This window comes from Girardinichthys multiradiatus, chromosome 15, assembly GCF_021462225.1.
Source record: "Girardinichthys multiradiatus isolate DD_20200921_A chromosome 15, DD_fGirMul_XY1, whole genome shotgun sequence".
In the NCBI taxonomy this organism is placed as follows: domain Eukaryota; kingdom Metazoa; phylum Chordata; class Actinopteri; order Cyprinodontiformes; family Goodeidae; genus Girardinichthys; species Girardinichthys multiradiatus.
Window position 1 is genome coordinate 39,273,707 of NC_061808.1, and position 20,585 is coordinate 39,294,291.

Below are 20,585 nucleotides of genomic sequence, written 5' to 3' on the forward strand. Positions count from 1 at the left end.
ACAAAATACACAAACAAAGAGAGAGCGAAGCTCCGAGGCGGCCATCGTCGGCGCCAATCTGTTCCTGTTTGTGCGTTTGCTGTTTAAAATGTTGAGTCAAACCAAAATTTGTAAGTGTCACACAGTTCTATTGCACTTGTCTTCAGGATTGTCAGAAAGAATGTTGAAGTCTCCCACAATAATTAAACAATCATAATCAACACATATCACAGCTGAAACCTCATTACAATCACTGAAAAAGTTTGTTTTGGACTTAGGAGGCCTGTAAATATTCAAGAACATGGTTCGGACCGGGCTCTTTACCTTGAGAGCTATGTATTCCAAAGGGTCAAATTTGCACAGAAATACCTTTTTACACTTTAGTAAGTCTTTAAACAAAGTCGCCACCCCTCCACCTTTTCTTTGCAGTCTGCTCTCACAAAGAAAATTGTAGTTCAGAGGTGTAGACTCTACCAGAATGGGTGCGTCATTAAATTCATGTAACCATGTTTTTGTTAAAAACATATCAAGACTATGGTCAGTAATGAAGTCATCGATTAAAAATAATTTTCCTAACAGAGATCAATAAAGCCAGTTTATATGACTTAGTGGCTGATATTAACTCTGTCTGGTTGTACCTGACAGTTTATGCCTTCTAGGTTTGATAGTCTATTATTGTCTCTTATACTTTTAGCTTTGTTCTTTCTGTCATGTATAAGCACATAGATTTTACAACTATCTGCCATCAGGGGACCAAGAATTTCCTGAAATGATCATTTATGATAGAGTTACCAGTGGGGTGAGGGACTGTATCACAGAGAAGTTATCTGAAGGTCCTGATTTGATTTGAAGGAGACAGATTAGGAGGTGGTAGAATTTGGCGGCTTTTGGAAGATGTTGGTGTAGTAGCAGGGCCTGGGCCATGGGGGGTGTTGAATGGAGAAGATTTGGGTCCTCGTACTCGTCGTCTTCCGCTTATCCGGGACCGGGTCGCGGGGGCAGCAGACTCAGCAGAGACACCCAGATGTCCCTCTCCCCAAACACCTCCTCCAGCTCCTCCGGGAGGAGCCCAAGGCGTTCCCAGGCCAGCCGAGAGACATAATCCCTCCAGCGTGTCCTGGGCCGTCCCCTGGGCCTCCTCCCGGTGGGACGTGCCTGGAACACCTCCCGAGGGAGGCGTCCAGGAGGCATCCAGTATACAGGTCCTTCTCAAAAAATTAGCATATTGTGATAAAGTTCATTATTTTCCATAATGTCATGATGAAAATTTAACATTCATATATTTTAGATTCATTGCACACTAACTGAAATATTTCAGGTCTTTTATTGTCTTAATACGGATGATTTTGGCATACAGCTCATGAAAACCCAAAATTCCTATCTCACAAAATTAGCATATTTCATCCGACCAATAAAAGAAAAGTGTTTTTAATACAAAAAACGTCAACCTTCAAATAATCATGTACAGTTATGCACTCAATACTTGGTTGGGAATCCTTTTGCAGAAATGACTGCTTCAATGCGGCGTGGCATGGAGGCAATCAGCCTGTGGCACTACTGAGGTCTTATGGAGGCCCAGGATGCTTCGATAGCGGCCTTTAGCTCATCCAGAGTGTTGGGTCTTGAGTCTCTCAACGTTCTCTTCACAATATCCCACAGATTCTCTATGGGGTTCAGGTCAGGAGAGTTGGCAGGCCAATTGAGCACAGTGATACCATGGTCAGTAAACCATTTACCAGTGGTTTTGGCACTGTGAGCAGGTGCCAGGTCGTGCTAAAAAATGAAATCTTCATCTCCATAAAGCTTTTCAGCAGATGGAAGCATGAAGTGCTCCAAAATCTCCTGATAGCTAGCTGCATTGACCCTGCCCTTGATAAAACACAGTGAACCAACACCAGCAGCTGACACGGCACCCCAGACCATCACTGACTGTGGGTACTTGACACTGGACTTCTGGCATTTTGGCATTTCCCTCTCCCCAGTCTTCCTCCAGATTCTGGCACCTTGATTTCCGAATGACATGCAAAATTTGCTTTCATCCGAAAAAAGTACTTTGGACCACTGAGCAACAGTCCAGTGCTGCTTCTCTGTAGCCCCGGTCAGGCGCTTCTGCCGCTGTTTATGGTTAAAAAATGGCTTGACCTGGGGAATGCGGCACCTGTAGCCCATTTCCTGCACACACCTGAGCACGGTGGCTCTGGATGTTTCTACTCCAGACTCAGTCCACTGCTTCTGCAGGTCCCCCAAGGTCTGGAATCGGCCCTTCTCCACAATCTTCCTCAGGGTCCGGTCACCTCTTCTCGTTGTGCAGCGTTTTCTGACACACTTTTTCCTTCCCACAGACTTCCCACTGAGGTGCCTTGATACAGCACTCTGGGAACAGCCTATTCATTCAGAAATTTCTTTCTGTGTCTTACCCTCTTGCTTGAGGGTGTCAATAGTGGCCTTCTGGACAGCAGTCAGGTCGGCAGTCTTACCCATGATTGGGGTTTTGAGTGATGAACCAGGCTGGGAGTTTTAAAGGCCTCAGGAATCTTTTGCAGGTGTTTAGAGTTAACTCGTTGATTCAGATGATTAGGTTCATAGCTCGTTTAGAGACCCTTTTAATGATATGCTAATTTTGTGAGATAGGAATTTTGGGTTTTCATGAGCTGTATGCCAAAATCATCCGTATTAAGACAATAAAAGACCTGAAATATTTCAGTTAGTGTGCAATGAATCTAAAATATATGAATGTTAAATTTTCATCATGACATTATGGAAAATAATGAACTTTATCACAATATGCTAATTTTTTGAGAAGGACCTGTATACTGGATGCCTCCTGGACGCCTCCCTCGGGAGGTGTTCCAGGCACGTCCCACCGGGAGGAGGCCCAGGGGACGGCCCAGGACACGCTGGAGGGATTATGTCTCTCGGCTGGCCTGGGAACGCCTTGGGCTCCTCCCGGAGGAGCTGGAGGAGGTAAGACTGCCGACCTGACTGCTGTCCAGAAGGCCACTATTGACACCCTCAAGCAAGAGGGTAAGACACAGAAAGAAATTTCTGAATGAATAGGCTGTTCCCAGAGTGCTGTATCAAGGCACCTCAGTGGGAAGTCTGTGGGAAGGAAAAAGTGTGGCAGAAAACGCTGCACAACGAGAAGAGGTGACCGGACCCTGAGGAAGATTGTGGAGAAGGGCCGATTCCAGACCTTGGGGGACCTGCAGAAGCAGTGGACTGAGTCTGGAGTAGAAACATCCAGAGCCACCGTGCTCAGGTGTGTGCAGGAAACATTCATTTGGGGAATGTTTGGGGAGAGGGACATCTGGGTGTCTCTGCTGAGTCTGCTGCCCCCGCGACCCGGTCCCGGATAAGCGGAAGACGACGAGTACGAGGACCCAAATCTTCTCCATTCAAATTTTCATCATGACATTATGGAAAATAATTAACTTTATCACAATATGCTAATTTTTTGAGAAGGACCTGTAGATGCCCGAGGCACCTCAACTGGCTCCTCTTGACGTGGAGGAGCAGCGGCTCTCCTCCGAGCCCCTACCCAATGGCTGAGCTCCTCGCCCTATCTCTAAGGGAGTGCCCGGCCACCCTACGGAGGAAGCTCATTTCAGCCGCTTGTATCTGGGATCTCGTTCTTTCGGTCATGACCCAAAGTTCATGGCCATAGGTGATGGTAGGAACGTAGACCGACTGGTAAATCAAGAGCTTCGCCTTTCGGCCCAGCTCTCTCTTCACCACAACGGACCGGCGCAGTGCCCCCATTACTGTGGCAGCCGCACTGATCCGTCTGTTGATCTCCCGACCCCGAGAGACTTGAACTCCTCCACTTGAGGCAGGAACTCCCCTCCAACCTGAAGAGGACAAGCCACCCTTTTCCAGTTGAGCACCATGGCCTCTGACTTGGAGGAGCTGATCTTCATCCCAGCCACTTCACACTCTGCTGCGAACCGCCCCAGCGCATGCTGTAGGTCTTGGCTAGAGGGGGCCAGCAGGACCACGTCATCAGCAAAAAGAAGAGACGAGATCCAGTGGTCCCAAAACCAGAACCCCTAAGGCCCTTGGCTGCGTCTAGAAATCCTGTCCATAAAAGTTATGAACACGACCGGTGACGAAGGGCAGCCCTGCCGGAGTCAAACATGCACAGGTCTGACTTAGTGCCGGCAATGCGGACCAAACTCATGCTCCGCTTGTATAGGGATCGGATGGCCCCTAATAAAGGGCACCCGATTCCATACTCCTGGAGCACCCCCCACAGGGCATCACGAGGGACACAGTCGAATGCTTTCTCCAGGTCCACAAAACACATGTGGACCGGTTGGGCACACTCCCATGAACCCTCAAGTACCCTGTAGAGGGTATAGAGCTGGTCCAGTGTTCCACGGCCGGGACCAAAACCACACTGCTCCTCCTGAAGCCGAGGTTCGACTATCGGCTGGACTCTCCTCTCCAATACCCTGGCATAGGCCTTACCAAGGAGGCTGAGGAGTGTGATCCCCCTGTATTTGGAACACACCCTCCAGTCACCCTTCTTATGAAGGGGGACCACCACCCCAGTCTGCCAGTCTAGAGGCACTGTCCCCAACCATGTCAACCATGACAACCCCACTGCGGAGCTTTTTAATCACCTCTGTGACTTCAGCCTGGGTGATGAAAGAATCCAACCCTGAGTCCCCAGCCTCTGTTTCCACCAGGGAATGCGTTATGACAGGATTGAGGAGATCCTCGAAGTACTCCTTTTACCACCCGATAATGTCCTCAGTCGAGGTCAGCAGCCACCCACCCCCACTGTAAACAGTGTTGGCGAAGCACTGCTTCCCCCTCCTGAGGCGCCGCACGGTTTGCCAGAATCGCTTCGAGGCCAACCGGTAGTCCTTCTCCATGGCCTCACCGAACTCCTCCCAGGCCCAAGTTTTTGCCTCTGCCACAGCCCGGGCCGCGGCACGCTTGGCCTCACGGTACCCGTCAGTCGCCTCAGGAGTCCCACAAGCCAACCACAGCCGATAGGACTCCTTCTTCAGTTTGACAGCATCCACTTCTCCTGTGGAATTCGGCAGCGGGACCTTTTGTGATGAACTCTCTCTCTCAGCCAACTGCCTGCTTATCTTGTCCCTGGAGCTGTTGGTGGCAGTATTTTTGTTGTTGATACTCCATGTTCTCTGCTGAAGGTTGAGGTTGCTGGGGGATTATTTATTGAATAGAACAGATTATATGTGAAATGTCTAGCTCCAGGTTTGTTTAAACAGAAACCATCTTGCTTGAAAATGTATATTTATCCCCAAAAAATAATAAAGTTGTCATTAAAATTCACAGATGTAGTAGCAAATGCTTTTTTCAACCATTTATTAATCATAAGAAATCTCAAATAAATCTAATCTTCCCTTGATATTGAGACCTCCAATTTTATTCAGCAGACGAATGAAATGCTCTTTTAATACTTTCTTTCTTAGCCATGTCATCCATGGCTACAAAGCGCATGACGAGGTTTTCAAGGGTTGGGCGAGATATTGGACACCACGTTACTGGTATCACTCATACCTTCTGTGATTTTGTTGTTGCAGAAGTTTTTAATTCCATTAACAGCTGTGTTGCCCACTATTAGGGTCCTTAGCCCAGTGAGCCCACTTTGTCTGGCAGCTTAGGAGAAGACTGTTTAGAATGAAGATTGTTCTCATACATTCATTTTCCTGGTTTTCATTCTGTAGTGGGGCAAATCTGTTTTGAAAAGGAATTCCATTATTTCCAGCTTGCTCAATCCTATCAGTTGTGGTGACAACAGCCCACTGTCGAAGTCTCCTTTTTCCAAGGGAAACAGGGTCATCCCTCTGTGATTCTGGCCATTCTGATTTACTTAATTGCCGAGAACTTCAAGTGAGTTGTTTTCCTTGATTTTTTGGCCTCGTGCCTAAAACATGTCATGGTAGGGAGCTGCCAGTGGGTTTATTCTCAGGTTTCTGTTTGCTGACTGAGTCGTTGAGCTGGCTGTCACTGTTTGAAATCACAGGCAGAGTAGAATTATCGCTTTACCCCATATTAACCTCAACATTCACTTCTAGTCGATGGATTTTCATCTAAAAAAACAGCCAGTTTCTGTAAAAGTTTGTCAAAGCCCTCTGTGGTGAAGGAAGGCATCTTGTGCCGATTAGCTGGCGTCAACTTGTCCTTCTTTCGGGTTCAATTCAAAATTCTTTAGGAGAAATAAATATAAAAATAGTCCTATGGAGTCACTGGTTTGAAGTAGTTTTAGTCCACCTTTTCCGTAATTTTGGCTAAGAGATAAAAGTTGTAAGAATTATGATTATTGATTAATTCATATTTATCAAGAATTATAATTTAAAATCATAATTTTAGTGGATTTTAGTGGATTTCGTCTCTTCTTCTTGCGGATGACGTGGTCCTGCTGGCCCCCTCTAGCCAAGACCTACAGCATGCGCTGGGGCGGTTCGCAGCCGAGTGTGAAGCGGCTGGGATGAGGATCAGCTCCTCCAAGTCCGAGGCCATGGTACTCGACCGGAAAAGGGTGGCTTGTCCTCTTCAGGTTGGAGGGGAGTTCCTGCCTCAAGTGGAGGAGTTTAAGTATCTCGGGGTCTTGTTCACGAGTGAGGGAAGAATGGAGCGGGAGATCGACAGACGGATCGGTGCGGCTGCCATAGTAATGGCTGTGCCGGTCCATTGTGGTGAAGAGAGAGCTGAGCCGAAAAGCAAAGCTCCCAATTTACTGGTCGGTCTACGTTCCTACCCTCACCTATAGCCATGAACTTTGGGTCATGACCGAAAGAACGAGATCACGGATACAAGCGGCTGAAATGAGCTTCCTCCGTAGGGTGGCCGGGCACTCCCTTAGAGATAGGGTGAGCAGCTCGGCCATCCGGGAGGGGCTCAGAGTAGAGCCGCTGCTCCTCCACATCGAGAGGAGCCAGTTGAGGTGGCCCGGGCATCTATACCGGATGCCTCCTGGACGCCTTCCTCGGGAGGTGTTCCAGGCACGTCCCACCGGGAGGAGGCCCAGGGGACGGCCCAGGACAGGCTGGAGGGACTATGTCTCTCGGCTGGCCTGGGAACGCCTTGGGCTCCCCCTGGAGGAACTGGAGGAGGTGTCTGGAGAGAGGGACGTCTGGGCGTCTCTGCTGAGTCTGCTGCCCCCGCAACCCGGTCCTGGATAAGCGGAAGACGACGAACAAACAAATTTGAGAAAAATGTATTTCTTAACCAAAAATCCTTATTTAAACGATTCCTGACTCGCTCCTCCAAAACACCCCAAAGTGGCTCAATAATATTTAGATCTGGTGACTGTGCAGGCCCTGGGAGATGTTCAACTTCACTTTCATGTTCATCAAACCAATCTTTCACCAGTCTTGCTGTGTGTGTTGGTGCCGTGTATCAGGATTGTCATCCTGATACACGGCACCGCCTTCAGGATACAATGTTTGAACCATTGGATGCACATGATCCTCAAGAATGGTTCGGTAATCCTTGGCAGTGACATGCCCATCTAGCACAAGTATTGGGCCAAGGGAATGCCATGATATGGCAGCCCAAACCATCAATGATCCACCCCCATGCTTCACTCTGGGCATGCAACAGTCTGGGTGGTACGCTTCTTTGGGGCTTCTCCACACCGTAACTCTCCCGGATGTGGGGAAAACAGTAAAGGTGGACTCATCAGAGAATAATACATGTTTCACATTGTCCAAGATTTGCGCTCCTTGCACCATTGAAACCGACGTTTGGCATTGGCATGAGTGACCAAAGGTTTGGCTATAGCAGCCCGGCCGTGTATATTGACCCTGTGGAGCTCCCGACGGACAGTTCTGGTGGAAACAGGAGAGTTGAGGTGCACATTTAATTCAGCCGTGATTTGGGCAGCCGTGGTTTTATGTTTTTTGGATACAATCCGGGTTAGCACCCAAACATCCCTTTCAGACAGCTTCCGCTTGCGTCCACAGTTAATCTTGTTAGATGTGGTTCGTCCTTCATGGTGGTATGCTGACATTACCCTGGATACCGTGGCTCTTGATACATCACAAAGACTTGCTGTCTTGGTCACAGATGCGCCAGCAAGACGTGCACCAACAATTTGTTCTCTGTTGAACTCTGGTATGTCACCCATAATGTTGTGTGCATTTCAATATTTTGAGCAAATCTGTGCTCTTACCCTACTAATTGAACCTTCACACTCTGCTCGTACTGGTACAATGTGCAATCAATGAAGACTGGCTACCAGGCTGGTCCGATTTAGCCATGAAACCTACCACAATAAAATGACAGGTGTTTCAGTTTCATTGTCTAACCCCTGTATATAAACACACATACAGACAGACACATCGATAGAATTTCTGATGTACCAATCACTTCCCAAACTAAAGACAACAGTCCTTTCATTTAATTAGGTATTCTTTATTGCCTGCAAGTGAAAATACAGTAGTTATTGAGATTTTGTTGATGAGGGAGGTGATGTTTGGCTCCCACTTGAGGTCCCGGGAGATGATGGTTCCCAGGAAGCGGAAAGATTCCACAGTGTCAATTGTGGAGTCACAGAGGGTGATGGTGGCAGGTGGGGCTGGGTTATGCCTGAAATCCATAACCATCTCCACTGTCATTAGAGCGTTGAGCTCAAGGTTGTTCTGGCTGCACCAGTCCAACAGATGGTCTACCTCCCATCTGTACGCGGACTCGTCACCATCAGAGATGAGTCCGATCAGAGTGGTGTCGTCCGCAAACTTCATAAGCTTGACAGACTGGTGACTGGAGGTGCAGCTGTTGGTGTACAGGGAGAAGAGCAGAGGAGAGAGAACACAGCCTTGGGGGGAACCGGTGCTGATGGTCAGGCAGTCAGAGACGTGCTTCCCCAGCCTCACGCGCTGCTTCCTGTCAGACAGGAAGTCAGTGATCCACCTGCAGGTGAAGTCGGGCACACTCAGCTGTGACAGCTTCTCCTGGAGCAGAGCTGGGACGATGGTGTTGAAGGCAGAGCTGAAATCCACAAACAGGATCCTGGCGTAGGTTCCTGTGGAGTCCAGGTGCCGGAGGATGAAGTGAAGGGCTAAGTTCACTGCATCATCTACAGACCTGTTGGCTCTGTAGGCAAACTGCAGGGGGTCCAGGAGGGGGTCCGTGATGTCTTTTAGGTGTGAGAGCACAAGGCGCTCAAAGGACTTCATCACCACAGAGGTCAGGGCGACGGGTCTGAAGTCATTAAGCCCTGTGGTCCTTGGCTTCTTGGGAACAGGGACGATGGTGGAAGACTTGAAGCAGGCTGGTACATGACATATCTCCAGTGAGGTGTTAAAAATGTCTGTGAAGACTGGAGACAGCTGATCAGCGCAGTGCTTCAGGCTGGCTGGTGAGACAGAATCCGATCCAGCAGCTTTCCGGGGGTTCTGTCTCCTGAAGAATTTGTTGATGTCCCTCTCCTGGATGGAAAGAGTCATCCCCGGCGTGGGTAGGGGGCTGGTGGGGGGGAACTTCAGGCTGGGGGTTGGAGGTGCCAAGGCCCATCTTGAGGTTGGGGAGGTGGGGGTGGTGGATTGTGGCTACAGGTGTTGGGGGGTGTCGTGGGGGATGGTTGCAGGACTGTCCCTTTGTCTTTCAAAGCGGCAGTAGAACTCGTTCAGGTCGTTGGCGAGGCGTCGGTCGTTGATGGAGGGGGGCTTTCGGCTTGTTGTTGGTGATCTGCCTGAGCCCCTTCCACACAGATGTAGAGTCATTGGCTGAGAACTGGTTTTGGAGCTTCTCAGAGTACAGTCATTTGGCCTCTTTCACTGCCTTGCCAAACTTGTACTTCGCCTCTCTGTATATGTCTTTGTCTCCACTCCTGAAGGCCTCTTCCTTATCCAGTCTTAAGCTTCTGAGTTTGGCTGTGAACCAGGGTTTGTCGTTGTTATAACTCACCCTGGTGCATGATGGTACACAGCTGTCCTCACAGAAGCTGATGTAGGAAGTCACAGCCTCTGTGTACTCGTCCAGACTGTAGTAGTCCTGAACATATCCCAGTCTGTACAGCCTAAACACGCCTGGAGATTCTCCACAGCCTCACTGCTCCACTTCCTTGACGTCCTCACAACAGGTTTGCAGAGCTTTAGTTTCTGCCTGTTTGCAGGAATCAGGTGGACCATGATGTGGTCGGATTGACCCAGTGCAGCACGTGGGACGGCGTGATAAGCGTCTCTGATGGTGGTGTAACAGTGATCCAGAATGTTGTCTTCTCTGGTCGGACATTTTATAAACTGTCTAAATTTGGGGAGTTCGTGGGTGAGATTACCTTTGTTAAAGTCGCCAGCGACAATAACTAAGGAGTCCGGGTTGGTCCGCTCCACACTCAGTATCTGGTCGGCGAGCACGCGCTGTGCGACCTGCACGTTAGCTTGCGGCGGGATGTAAACACCGACCAGGATGAACGAAGCAAACTCACAGGGGGAATAGAAAGGCTTACAGTTTATGATGAAGGATTCCAAGTCTGGAGAACAGTGCTGCTGAATCACTGTCACGTCGTTGCACCAACCACTGTTGAGATAGAAACAGATTCTTCCACCTTTCGCTTTGCCGGAGAGTTCCGTGTCTCTGTCCGCTCTGTAGAGCTGGAATCCTGCCAGCTGAAGCGCAGAGTCCGGTATTAATCCACACAGCCACGTCTCCGTGAAGCACAAAACTGCCGATGAATAAAAGTCCATGTTTTTCCCCAACAGCAGTTGTAGTTCCTCAATTTTGTTGGGAATGAGCGCACGTTAGAGAGAAATATTCCAGGTAATGGTGTTCGTAGTCCACGCTGGCGAAGACGTACCAGCACCCCAGCCCGTTTCCCTCTCTTCCGGCGTTTCACCGCGTGAGCAAAGACGAGCGCACCTTTGACCAGAATGTCCAAAAATTCCAGAGCAGTAGGCAGAAAAGTGTGAAATAACTCCTCTGGTGTAGTAGCCCAGATGTTCATGAGTTCTTCTCTGGTGAGAGAGCTCCGGATACCATCGCAGAAGACCGTTTTAAAGCAAAAAACAAAACAAAACAATGCGCACGAGGCGACCATCTGCGGCGCCATCTTAAGGTTAAACATAACAACAACTGAAACTTACCTGATTTAACAGGATTTTTATATTTCACATTGATTTGCTGCCACGTCCTTTTGTGCCTGCTGGGTTGCACCTAGACACACATTTATTGCACAAACACTAAGATGACAGACCTGTTGCTGTGAACAGTGACAACGAAGGTTACAAACTGTAACGGTCAAACGAGGAGTACAGCAGGTCGACAATTCAGCTGCAAATCAGCAGCTGTAATATGAGGAATGACATAGCATAACAACCTGTGTGTCTTAAGCACCGCAGCAGAAGGGAATAATCTCTGACCACAGGAATGCTTAATTAAATACAGCCACAGTGACAAAGAACAACAGAGGTAATGAACCGGAGCTGAAAAATAAATGTTATCCCACCCTGAGCTGCGTCATGCAGCTGCGAGTGCCACATGACATGAGAGAGAGTGCACGGGGAAGAGGAGATGAGATTTTGCTTCCTCCTCAGAGTTATGTGGGGGATAGAAGAAGCCAATTATCACCAAGCCTCTTCAAGTGCTCCCGTTCAGCAGCCAGTCCCAGACTCACTAACCTGTCTCTGAGTAATTCTGCCACGGGCAGCCTGATACCAGCTGCTGCATGTTCGGAAACCACTGTGTGCCTGTGCGTTCGGTGGCTTTAAGAATCAATGAAAGCCGTTCCTCCCGAGCAATCCTGGATCAGCGGGATCAGTGGAACTGGAGGAAAAGCACAAACGAACATCTTTGGCCATAGAGTATGAGCAAAGGCATCCACTCCTACAAGTGGATCCTCCTGTGGTCTCAGTGAGAACCACAGCTGGCACTGGGCGGTCCACTGCTGCGCTGCCTGATATGCTCTAGGTCAGAGATAAGTTTAGGATCCAGGGTCCATGCCCTGAGTCGTGGGGCGCTCCTCTGTCCAGGATGCCAGGGATGTACGCTGCTCTGATTGGCAGCACACAAAATAATATAAATAAATATCAAACAATAGGGATTGGTAATACACAGTCCACTTGGAATGCATATTTGACACAATTGTCAACCAAGGATAAATTTTGTTTGCCTCTGACTTGTAATATCCAGGGCTATTGACAAAACATCCGGGGCTTTAGCCCCAGAAATTCAGGTCTAATGACACACCTAGTTGAACCTCTTCAGGACAGTTCACGAAAGTCCAATGAATCCAAACCAGGTCCCCCAGTATCCACCACACAAACTCAGAGATCTTGGGTTGAAGAAATACAAATGTCTCGCTTGCTTGGCTGCTTGATAGTAGATGGTCAGACTATTATGGAAATTTTGGGCGAAGCCCCTGAACATACGATAAAAGAACAAAATCAAATCTGTGTCTAAACGTTCTTAAAAGAGTAATAGCAAATTAAATCCTAGTGTTAATACCTGTTTAATATATGACTTCTGTTTCTGAAGCGCTATGGTGATCTTCCCTAAGTCGGGGCTGTAAGATGTGACTTGGCTCTTCACACAGGACTGCAGGCTCTCATTTGTAAGGCAGGAGCGATATTTGGACTTTATGAAGTTAATGTTGGAGAAAACTTGCTCACATAAGTATGTTGAACCAAAGATGAACAGGACTCCAAATGCATACTTTTTCATGTTTTCATGAACATGTCGAGAATGGCACTTCATGTTTCAAAAGCCAAGTTTTTCAGGTTTGGGGAGGTTTTCAATATCCTTCCATTGTGCTATTTAGCGAGAGTGGCCTTTTGGCGAGCAACTCCTTCAAGATCCACTGTAAGGCTTTTGAACTTGGAAACCCATAAGTCTTTATCCACTATGTCAGCCAGTTCCATTTAAAGATCGCGCTGACTTATTCCTGTAAATTCGGATATGTTCAGAAGGTGTGGATCAATGTCCAGCAGTGTGACAGGGAAAAACAGAGAGCCATCTATAGGTAAAGGCGAGGGCTATAGACGTGGGTGTGACGTATATTTTCATTGACAGTTTATAAAAAAAAAAAAAACGAATGACATTAATAATCACCTCAAACTCCAACCTAATTATGCATCAAATTAATAAAATATATATATATATAAATAAAAATTTTATTAATAAATAAATTACTTTTTAGATTTTATTTCTTGCTGACAACGACCCCTGGTCTAGTGCATCTCCTTGTGTTGAAGTGGGGAACCAGCTTTAGGGAGAAGAAATCTGCACGTTGGATCTTCAATAACCTCTTGGACTGGGCAATTAAGACTTCAATGAAGTTGGCGATCTGCTTGTCCTGGCTTTTGGTCTGAGCGCCTGCATTTCTCTGCCCATCTCTTTAAACTCTATACTTTACAAAAATGTTTGGGGTCTTACCTCTAAAATCTTCTCCCTCTCCAACTGCAACTCCTCAGAATGACGACTGGAAAGAGAACTGGTGTGATTTGTCCACTCCGACCGCAGTTTCTCCAGCTCTTTAGTCTTCTCAGACAAAGTCTAGGGGAGAACACATATTGTCCACTGGTAAATATTATCCTCCTGCTTTTTTAAAAAGTCGTAATTCTGAATATAACTGTTTCGGTGTACTTTAAATGTAGCTCAAAAACTTCAAAACTGTAAAAAGATCTATAATTTAGGTCAATGATTTTGTAAAGGGAAAATAATATTATAAAGATTCATTAAATATGGAGAAAAATATTTCCAGCCTTTATTTCTTATAATTTATAAATATTTTAGAAACTAGGGGCCTTTGTTTTATTTTATTTTTATTAAAGTGAGTTGACAGGAAATATGGTGAAGAGACAGGGGAGAGAGGAGGACATGCAATAAGCGTCAACAGCCCAAAACCTGATGCAAGAGGCATCAAGTACTTGCCAGGCGCATGGTCTTGTTACATACCTTCAAAGTGTAGTATGAGTGCCCGTGAGCAGTAGCAAGCCAGAGAAACGCTAGTTGAGATTTGGAAAACCAGAAATAAAAATGGTTTCAAAGCCAAACACAACAGCTGCACTGTGACAGCACTGTGGATTCCAACTAAATGACCGTGGTGAACTTTGAGAGGGTTTAGGTGCTTGCAATATTATGCCGTCATTCAATTAAATTCAATTCAGTTTTATTCATATAGCGCCATATCACAGCACATGTCGTCTCAAGGTACTTTACAAAGTCAATTCAGTCCAATCATACACATTTCAAGTATGGTACATACATTCAAATTAATCCTAACTATCAAACAGTGCAGTCGGATTCAGTTTATTATTCAAACTGGTTAAAAGGTTTTCTATCTAAAGGAAATTCAGCAGATTGCATCGAGTCAGTGACCTGCAGCATTCACTCCTTTCAGATGAGCTTGTAGCGACAGTGGACAGTCGCTTGCATTGACTTGACAGCAATCCCTCATAGTTTTTTTAAATCCATAAACCACTGTATGAGTAGCTGATACCAGTGGTCTGTATAAATTCACTTGATTGTTAAAACAGATTAATAAAATAAGCAGATATAACATCTGCAACAGTTTTAAACCATTTCCACATTCAGTTTATTAACTCCATTTGTAACAGTAAAACAGTTTGTTATTCATTTAAGAAAAAACTGAAAATAAATCACTAGGAAGTACATTTTTATAGAACTTATGCAATGACATTTAAAACTTTTTTTAGGCATTGTAAACATTAGACCCTTGCTCCATCAACTCATTTCCTTGCACCTTTTTTGTGCAGAATTTTGCACCAATTATATTTTAGCTTATGAACAAACTGCATTTCCCTAAACCAGAGCTCTTGAACTCTTGTCCTCTTGACCCCTGTTCTGCATGTTTTAAATGTTTCCCTGCCTGTACACACTTAACTTCCATAAATGGGTGATTTAAAGGCCTCTGCAGAACTTGATGGGTGCTAAGGAAGTACCAGCCTGTTGGCGATACTCATCAAGTTTTTGATGAAAGAAGTCCAATGACTTACTGGTATAACTGGTGTGTAAAGTCTCCAGGTGCCACCTTAATTTGTTTGGCTTCATGCTATCTGCTGCCAGAGTTTTTAGATGCAAAACAAGTGTCATTAAACAGGTCTTTCCTCATTTCCGACCGTATTAATGGTGAATCCAAGGGCAGGTAGGCTTCGTAATATTTTCTGATTTAATGTTTACCTCCATTTCTTGCCACTGACAAATCCTTCGTTCTTCTTTTTACTCTGAAGACAAACTTCTCCATTTCTCCTCCATCAGCTCTGTTTGCACCGGGGCTGTGTACTTCTTCAACTGGTACAGTCAGCCTGTTGATTTGTTAGAGCACTGCTGCCACGTAGTGACTAGAGGCTTGTTTATCGTTTAAGTACGAATAAGGACAGTTGAATCCACCTTGCCTCTCACACCTCAATTGAATCCTAAACACGCCTCCCAGGGGGATGCGCCACACTAATTGAGAAATATTGAGTTAGAGGAACAAGACCTAGTCTGAGTCACTTAAATCTAGCAGTCAGTGGTCCCTTTATTATTTGACAAAAATCACCAAAACAGCTTTCCCAGTGTAAAGATCGTGAAAATGTTTGACTGACAAACACTCCAAACAAAAAGCAAAAAACACTGACCTGTTGAGTATAACTCAGCTGCCGGGACAGATCATCTTCAGTCTCCTTGAGCTTCATGTCTACAGCCAGCTTTTCCGTCTGCAACATTCAGTGAACAAGACTCAGTCAGTCAGTCATTTTCTACCGCTTATTCCATAGTGGGTCGCGGGGGAGCTGGTGCCTATCTCCAGCAGTCTATGGGCGAGAGGCAGGGTACACCCTGGACAAGTCACCAGTCCATCGCAGTGAACAAGATTCATCATCCTTATTTGTATTGCATTAATATCTTTTCTGCAGAATTTTAATTTAATTTAACTTAAATTAAAAGGACAAGGTACAGGGATAAATGGATATTTTAGATTTAAACTTTTTCTATCCTAAACATCTTGTAAGATGGTTTGGATTGGCAGTTCATTTGAACACATTAGGATAAAACAAAAAGCAACGCTCAAGAGCAATAAAAGACCAAGATACTGTATAATCAAAACAGTAAGCAGAACAATAATATAAGATAATTATTTCAGTATTTACAACAAATATTTACTCTCTAACTAGGGGTGGACTGTAAATCGAGCCCGCGTGCTATCATTTTGGCTGCTCTGCCAAATATAATCCGACCCTCTAACGCAATGCTGGTAGTTCAACAAATCTGATGAGCTGATAACCAGACAAACCACAGCATCCAGATAAATGTTTACAAATGTGCCACTAGACATATAGTACCAGCTGGAGCAGAGAGAGCTCCTTTAGTTTCCCTCTGCATGAGGTAAGAACAAAACGTCTTGAAAAAGCCTTGTGGAGTTGTAAGGTCCAAAGTTTAGCTACATGTAACCCTTTGTTCAAATATCTGTACCTCACTTTCACTGCCTTCTGCCTGCATCTGCTGCAACATGTCTGAGAAGGTAAATGGACGATCAGAAAACTATTTGGACCGTGCTTTCACTAAATATTAGGGGTGTAACAGTAAACAAAATCACGGTTCAGGGCATCTTTGGCTCGACTCAAGAAAAACAAATAAAAAGTGGTCACTATTAAATTGAATGTTTGAATAAAATGTTTGAAATCACTCTTGAGTTGTGCTTATGTTTTGACAGTCCAGTGTACCAGATGGACTTGAATGTATCTCAGATGCATCTTGCTGCATCTCATATGCTAGCACCATTTTGGACTGGTTGAATGCTGCATGTGTACGCTGACTTAAAGTTCTGGTTCCGTCCATCTTTTATTCTCCAATGTAGCTTAAAAAAAAATGAAACGTTCCCAAACAGCAGAGTTTAGTGATAGCTGGGAGTCCTTTCAGTTTTGTTTTGGAAGTCACTTTTTAAAGTTGCCCTACAGAGCCTTGCATTGAGCATTTAGTTCCACACAGAAACATTCTGCATGTGTTCAGGTAGAAAACAAGGCTGTATTCATTTGCTAAACCTGCGTACCAAACCGGCAGGGCTGCACCGAACCGGCAGGGCTGTGCCAGACATTTTCAGTAAGAATATATGGACCTTTACACTCTTTCTAGATATAGATTAAATTGACATCTTTAAATATACTAATACTGTACTACTACCATGTTGATCATTTTATTCATTAACCCTTTTATCCTGGCTAAAATAGTGTATTATTTTTATTTTTAAATGAAACAAAAGGAGCAAAATGAAACTTAATCTCAATTCTCTACTAGAGCAGCTTGTCAGTATTTTCTAACCCTTCATGATCAAAGAACATCATATCGTCAACCACCAGCTCTAGCATTGGTACGTGTAACTATAGATAACAAAATATATGTACAGGTCCTTCTCAAAATATTAGCATATTGTGATAAAGTTCATTATTTTCCATAATGTCATGATGAAAATGTAACATTCATATATTTTAGATTCATTGCACACTAACTGAAATATTTCAGGTCTTTTATTGTCTTAATACAGATGATTTTGGCATACAGCTCATGAAAACCCAAAATTCCTATTTCACAAAATTAGCATATCATTAAAAGGGTCTCTAAACGAGCTATGAACCTAATCATCTGAATCAACGAGTTAACTCTAAACACCTCCAAAAGATTCCTGAGGCCTTTAAAACTCCCAGCCTGGTTCATCACTCAAAACCCCAATCATGGGTAAGACTGCCGACCTGACTGCTGTCCAGAAGGCCACTATTGACACCCTCAAGCAAGAGGGTAAGACACAGAAAGAAATTTCTGAACAAATAGGCTGTTCCCAGAGTGCTGTATCAAGGCACCTCAGTGGGAAGTCTGTGGGAAGGAAAAAGTGTGGCAGAAAACGCTGCACAACGAGAAGAGGTGACCGGACCCTGAGGAAGATTGTGGAGAAGGGCCGATTCCAGACCTTGGGGGACCTGCGGAAGCAGTGGACTGAGTCTGGAGTAGAAACATCCAGAGCCACCGTGCACAGGCGTGTGCAGGAAATGGGTTACAGGTGCCGCATTCCCCAGGTCAAGCCACGTTTGAACCAGAAACAGCGGCAGAAGCGCCTGACCTGGGCTACAGAGAAGCAGCACTGGACTGTTGCTCAGTTGTCCAAAGTACTTTTTTCGGATGAAAGCAAATTCTGCATGTCATTCAGAAATCAAGGTGCCAGAGTCTGGAGAAAGACTGGGGAGAAGGAAATGCCAAAATGCCAGAAGTCCAGTGTCAAGTACCCACAGTCAGTGATGGTCTGGGTTGCCGTGTCAGCTGCTGGTGTTGGTCCACTGTGTTTTATCAAGGGCAGGGTCAATGCAGCTAGCTATCAGGAGATTCTGGAGCACTTCATGCTTCCATCTGCTGAAAAGCTTTATGGAGATGAAGATTTCATTTTTCAGCACGTCCTGGCACCTGCTCAGAGTGCCAAAACCACTGCCTGCCAACTCTCCTGACCTGAACCCCATAGAGAATCTGTGGGATATTGTGAAGAGAACGTTGAGAGACTCAAGACCCAACACTCTGGATGAGCTAAAGGCCGCTATCGAAGCATCCTGGGCCTCCATAAGACCTCAGCAGTGCCACAGGCTGATTGCTAATATTTTGAGAAGGACCTGTATTTAACACATATTCAACCTCTGTCTGCAAGTAACACATTTACTTGACTTCTATGGTGCTTCATACTAATCAATATTGACTACATCATTACTATTTACCTTCTGTTTCGCTGTAGACGAAAACGCTTTTTTTTGTTTTACGTAACTAAAAACCGACATCTAAACTGTGTATAAACGTTTCATTAGACCAACACGGATAATGGGCTCTACATATATATATTTCATAGGCCTAGACCTTCAGTGCATGCTCAACCATCCATAACAAACAAAGCTGCAACACAGTATTTCTGAATGCAGCTTCAGAGAAGAAACTGGCATCATCATACAGTCTACAGCACTGTCAGATTTTACATCTCGTATCAGTAGATAACAAAAAAGTCTAAACATGACCCACCCCTAATCCCATTTCAGGGTTCTGTGAGACAGAGCACTATAACAATGGTGAGAGGACCCACCTTCAAAGTCGCCAGACATGCTGCCAAATAATCTTTCACTTCTTTGTCTGAGCCTTGGATAAGCCGCAGAGACAGGTGGTTCAGGTGCTTGAAAGCATTTGTCTCTACAACACTGAAGGTGGCACAGCATTCGATCGTTGGAGACTGCCATGTCAAATGTAGGAGAAACCTGCGATCAAAGATCATGATATATTTGAATATATATATATATATATACATATATATATAAATATATATATATATAAATATAAATATATATATATATAAATATAAATATATATATATATATATATAAATATATATATATATATATAGGGATTGGACAATGAAACTGAAACACCTGGTTTTAGACCACAATCATTTATTAGTATGGTGTAGGGCCTCCATTTGCGGCCAATACAGCGTCAATTCATCTTGGGAATGACATATACAAGTCCTGCACAGTGGTCAGAGGGATTTTAAGCCATTCTTCTTGCAGGATAGTGGCCAGGTCTCTACGTGATACTGGTGGAGGAAAACGTTTCCTGACTTGCTCCTCCAAAACACCACAAAGTGGCTCAATAATATTTAGATCTGGTGACTGTGCAGGCCATGGGAGATGTTCAACTTCACTTTCATGTTCATCAAACCAATCTTTCACCAGTCTTGCTGTGTGTATTGGTACATTGTCCTCCTGATACATGGCACCGCCTTCCGGATACAATGTTTGAACCATTGGATGCACATGGTCCTCAAGAATGGTTCGGTAGTCCTTGGCAGTGACGCACCCATCTAGCACAAGTATTGGGCCAAGGGAATGCCATGATATGGCAGCCCAAACCATCACTGATCCACCACCATGCTTCACTCTGGGCATGCAATAGTCTGGGTGGTATGCTTCTTTGGGGCTTCTCCACACCGTACCTCTCCCGGATGTGGGGAAAACAGTAAAGGTGGGTTCATCAGAGAACAATACATGTTTCACATTGTCCACAGCCCAAGATTTGCGCTCCTTGCACCATTGAAACCGACGTTTGGCATTGACATGAGTGACCAAAGGTTTGGCTATAGCAGCCCGGCCGTGTACATTGACCCTGTGGAGCTCCCGATGGACAGTTCTGGTGGAAACAGGAGAGTTGAGGTGCACATTTAATTCTGCTGTGATTTGGGCAGCCATGGTTTTTTTTTTTCTCACCAAACTGCCTTAACCTTGTTGTATTAAAGCTTATGAGCTGCACCAACAATTTGTCCTCTTTTGAACTCTGGTATGTCACCCATAATGTTGTGTGCATTTCAATATTTTGAGCAAAACTGTGCTCTTACGCTGCTAATTGAACCTTCACACTCTGCTCTTACTGATGCAATGTGCAATCAATGAAGACTGGCTACCAGGCTGGTCCAATTTAACCATGAAACTTCCCACACTAAAATGACAGGTGTTTCAGTTTCATTGTTCAACCCCTGTATATATATACACACACATATACAGTACAGACCAAAGGTTTGGACACACCTTTTCATTCAAAGAGTTTTCTTTATTTTCATGACTATGAATATTGTAGCTTCACAGTGAAGGCATCAAAACTATGAATTAACACATGTGGAA

The 20,585-nt window shown here is 45.2% G+C and overlaps 1 protein-coding gene across 2 annotated transcripts in view; it reads right to left on the reverse strand.

The window, feature by feature from the left end:
- sass6 (SAS-6 centriolar assembly protein) overlaps nt 1-20,585 on the reverse strand; it is an 88,065-nt gene that overhangs the window by 53,780 nt on the left and 13,700 nt on the right. For both annotated transcript variants that reach the window (XM_047387051.1, XM_047387052.1), the window contains exons 5-7: nt 19,001-19,169; nt 15,534-15,611; nt 13,327-13,446 (exon numbers count right to left, since the gene is read on the reverse strand). In XM_047387051.1, the coding sequence (XP_047243007.1) occupies nt 13,327-13,446; nt 15,534-15,611; nt 19,001-19,169 (367 nt within the window). The remainder of the gene's footprint in view (nt 1-13,326; nt 13,447-15,533; nt 15,612-19,000; nt 19,170-20,585) is intronic.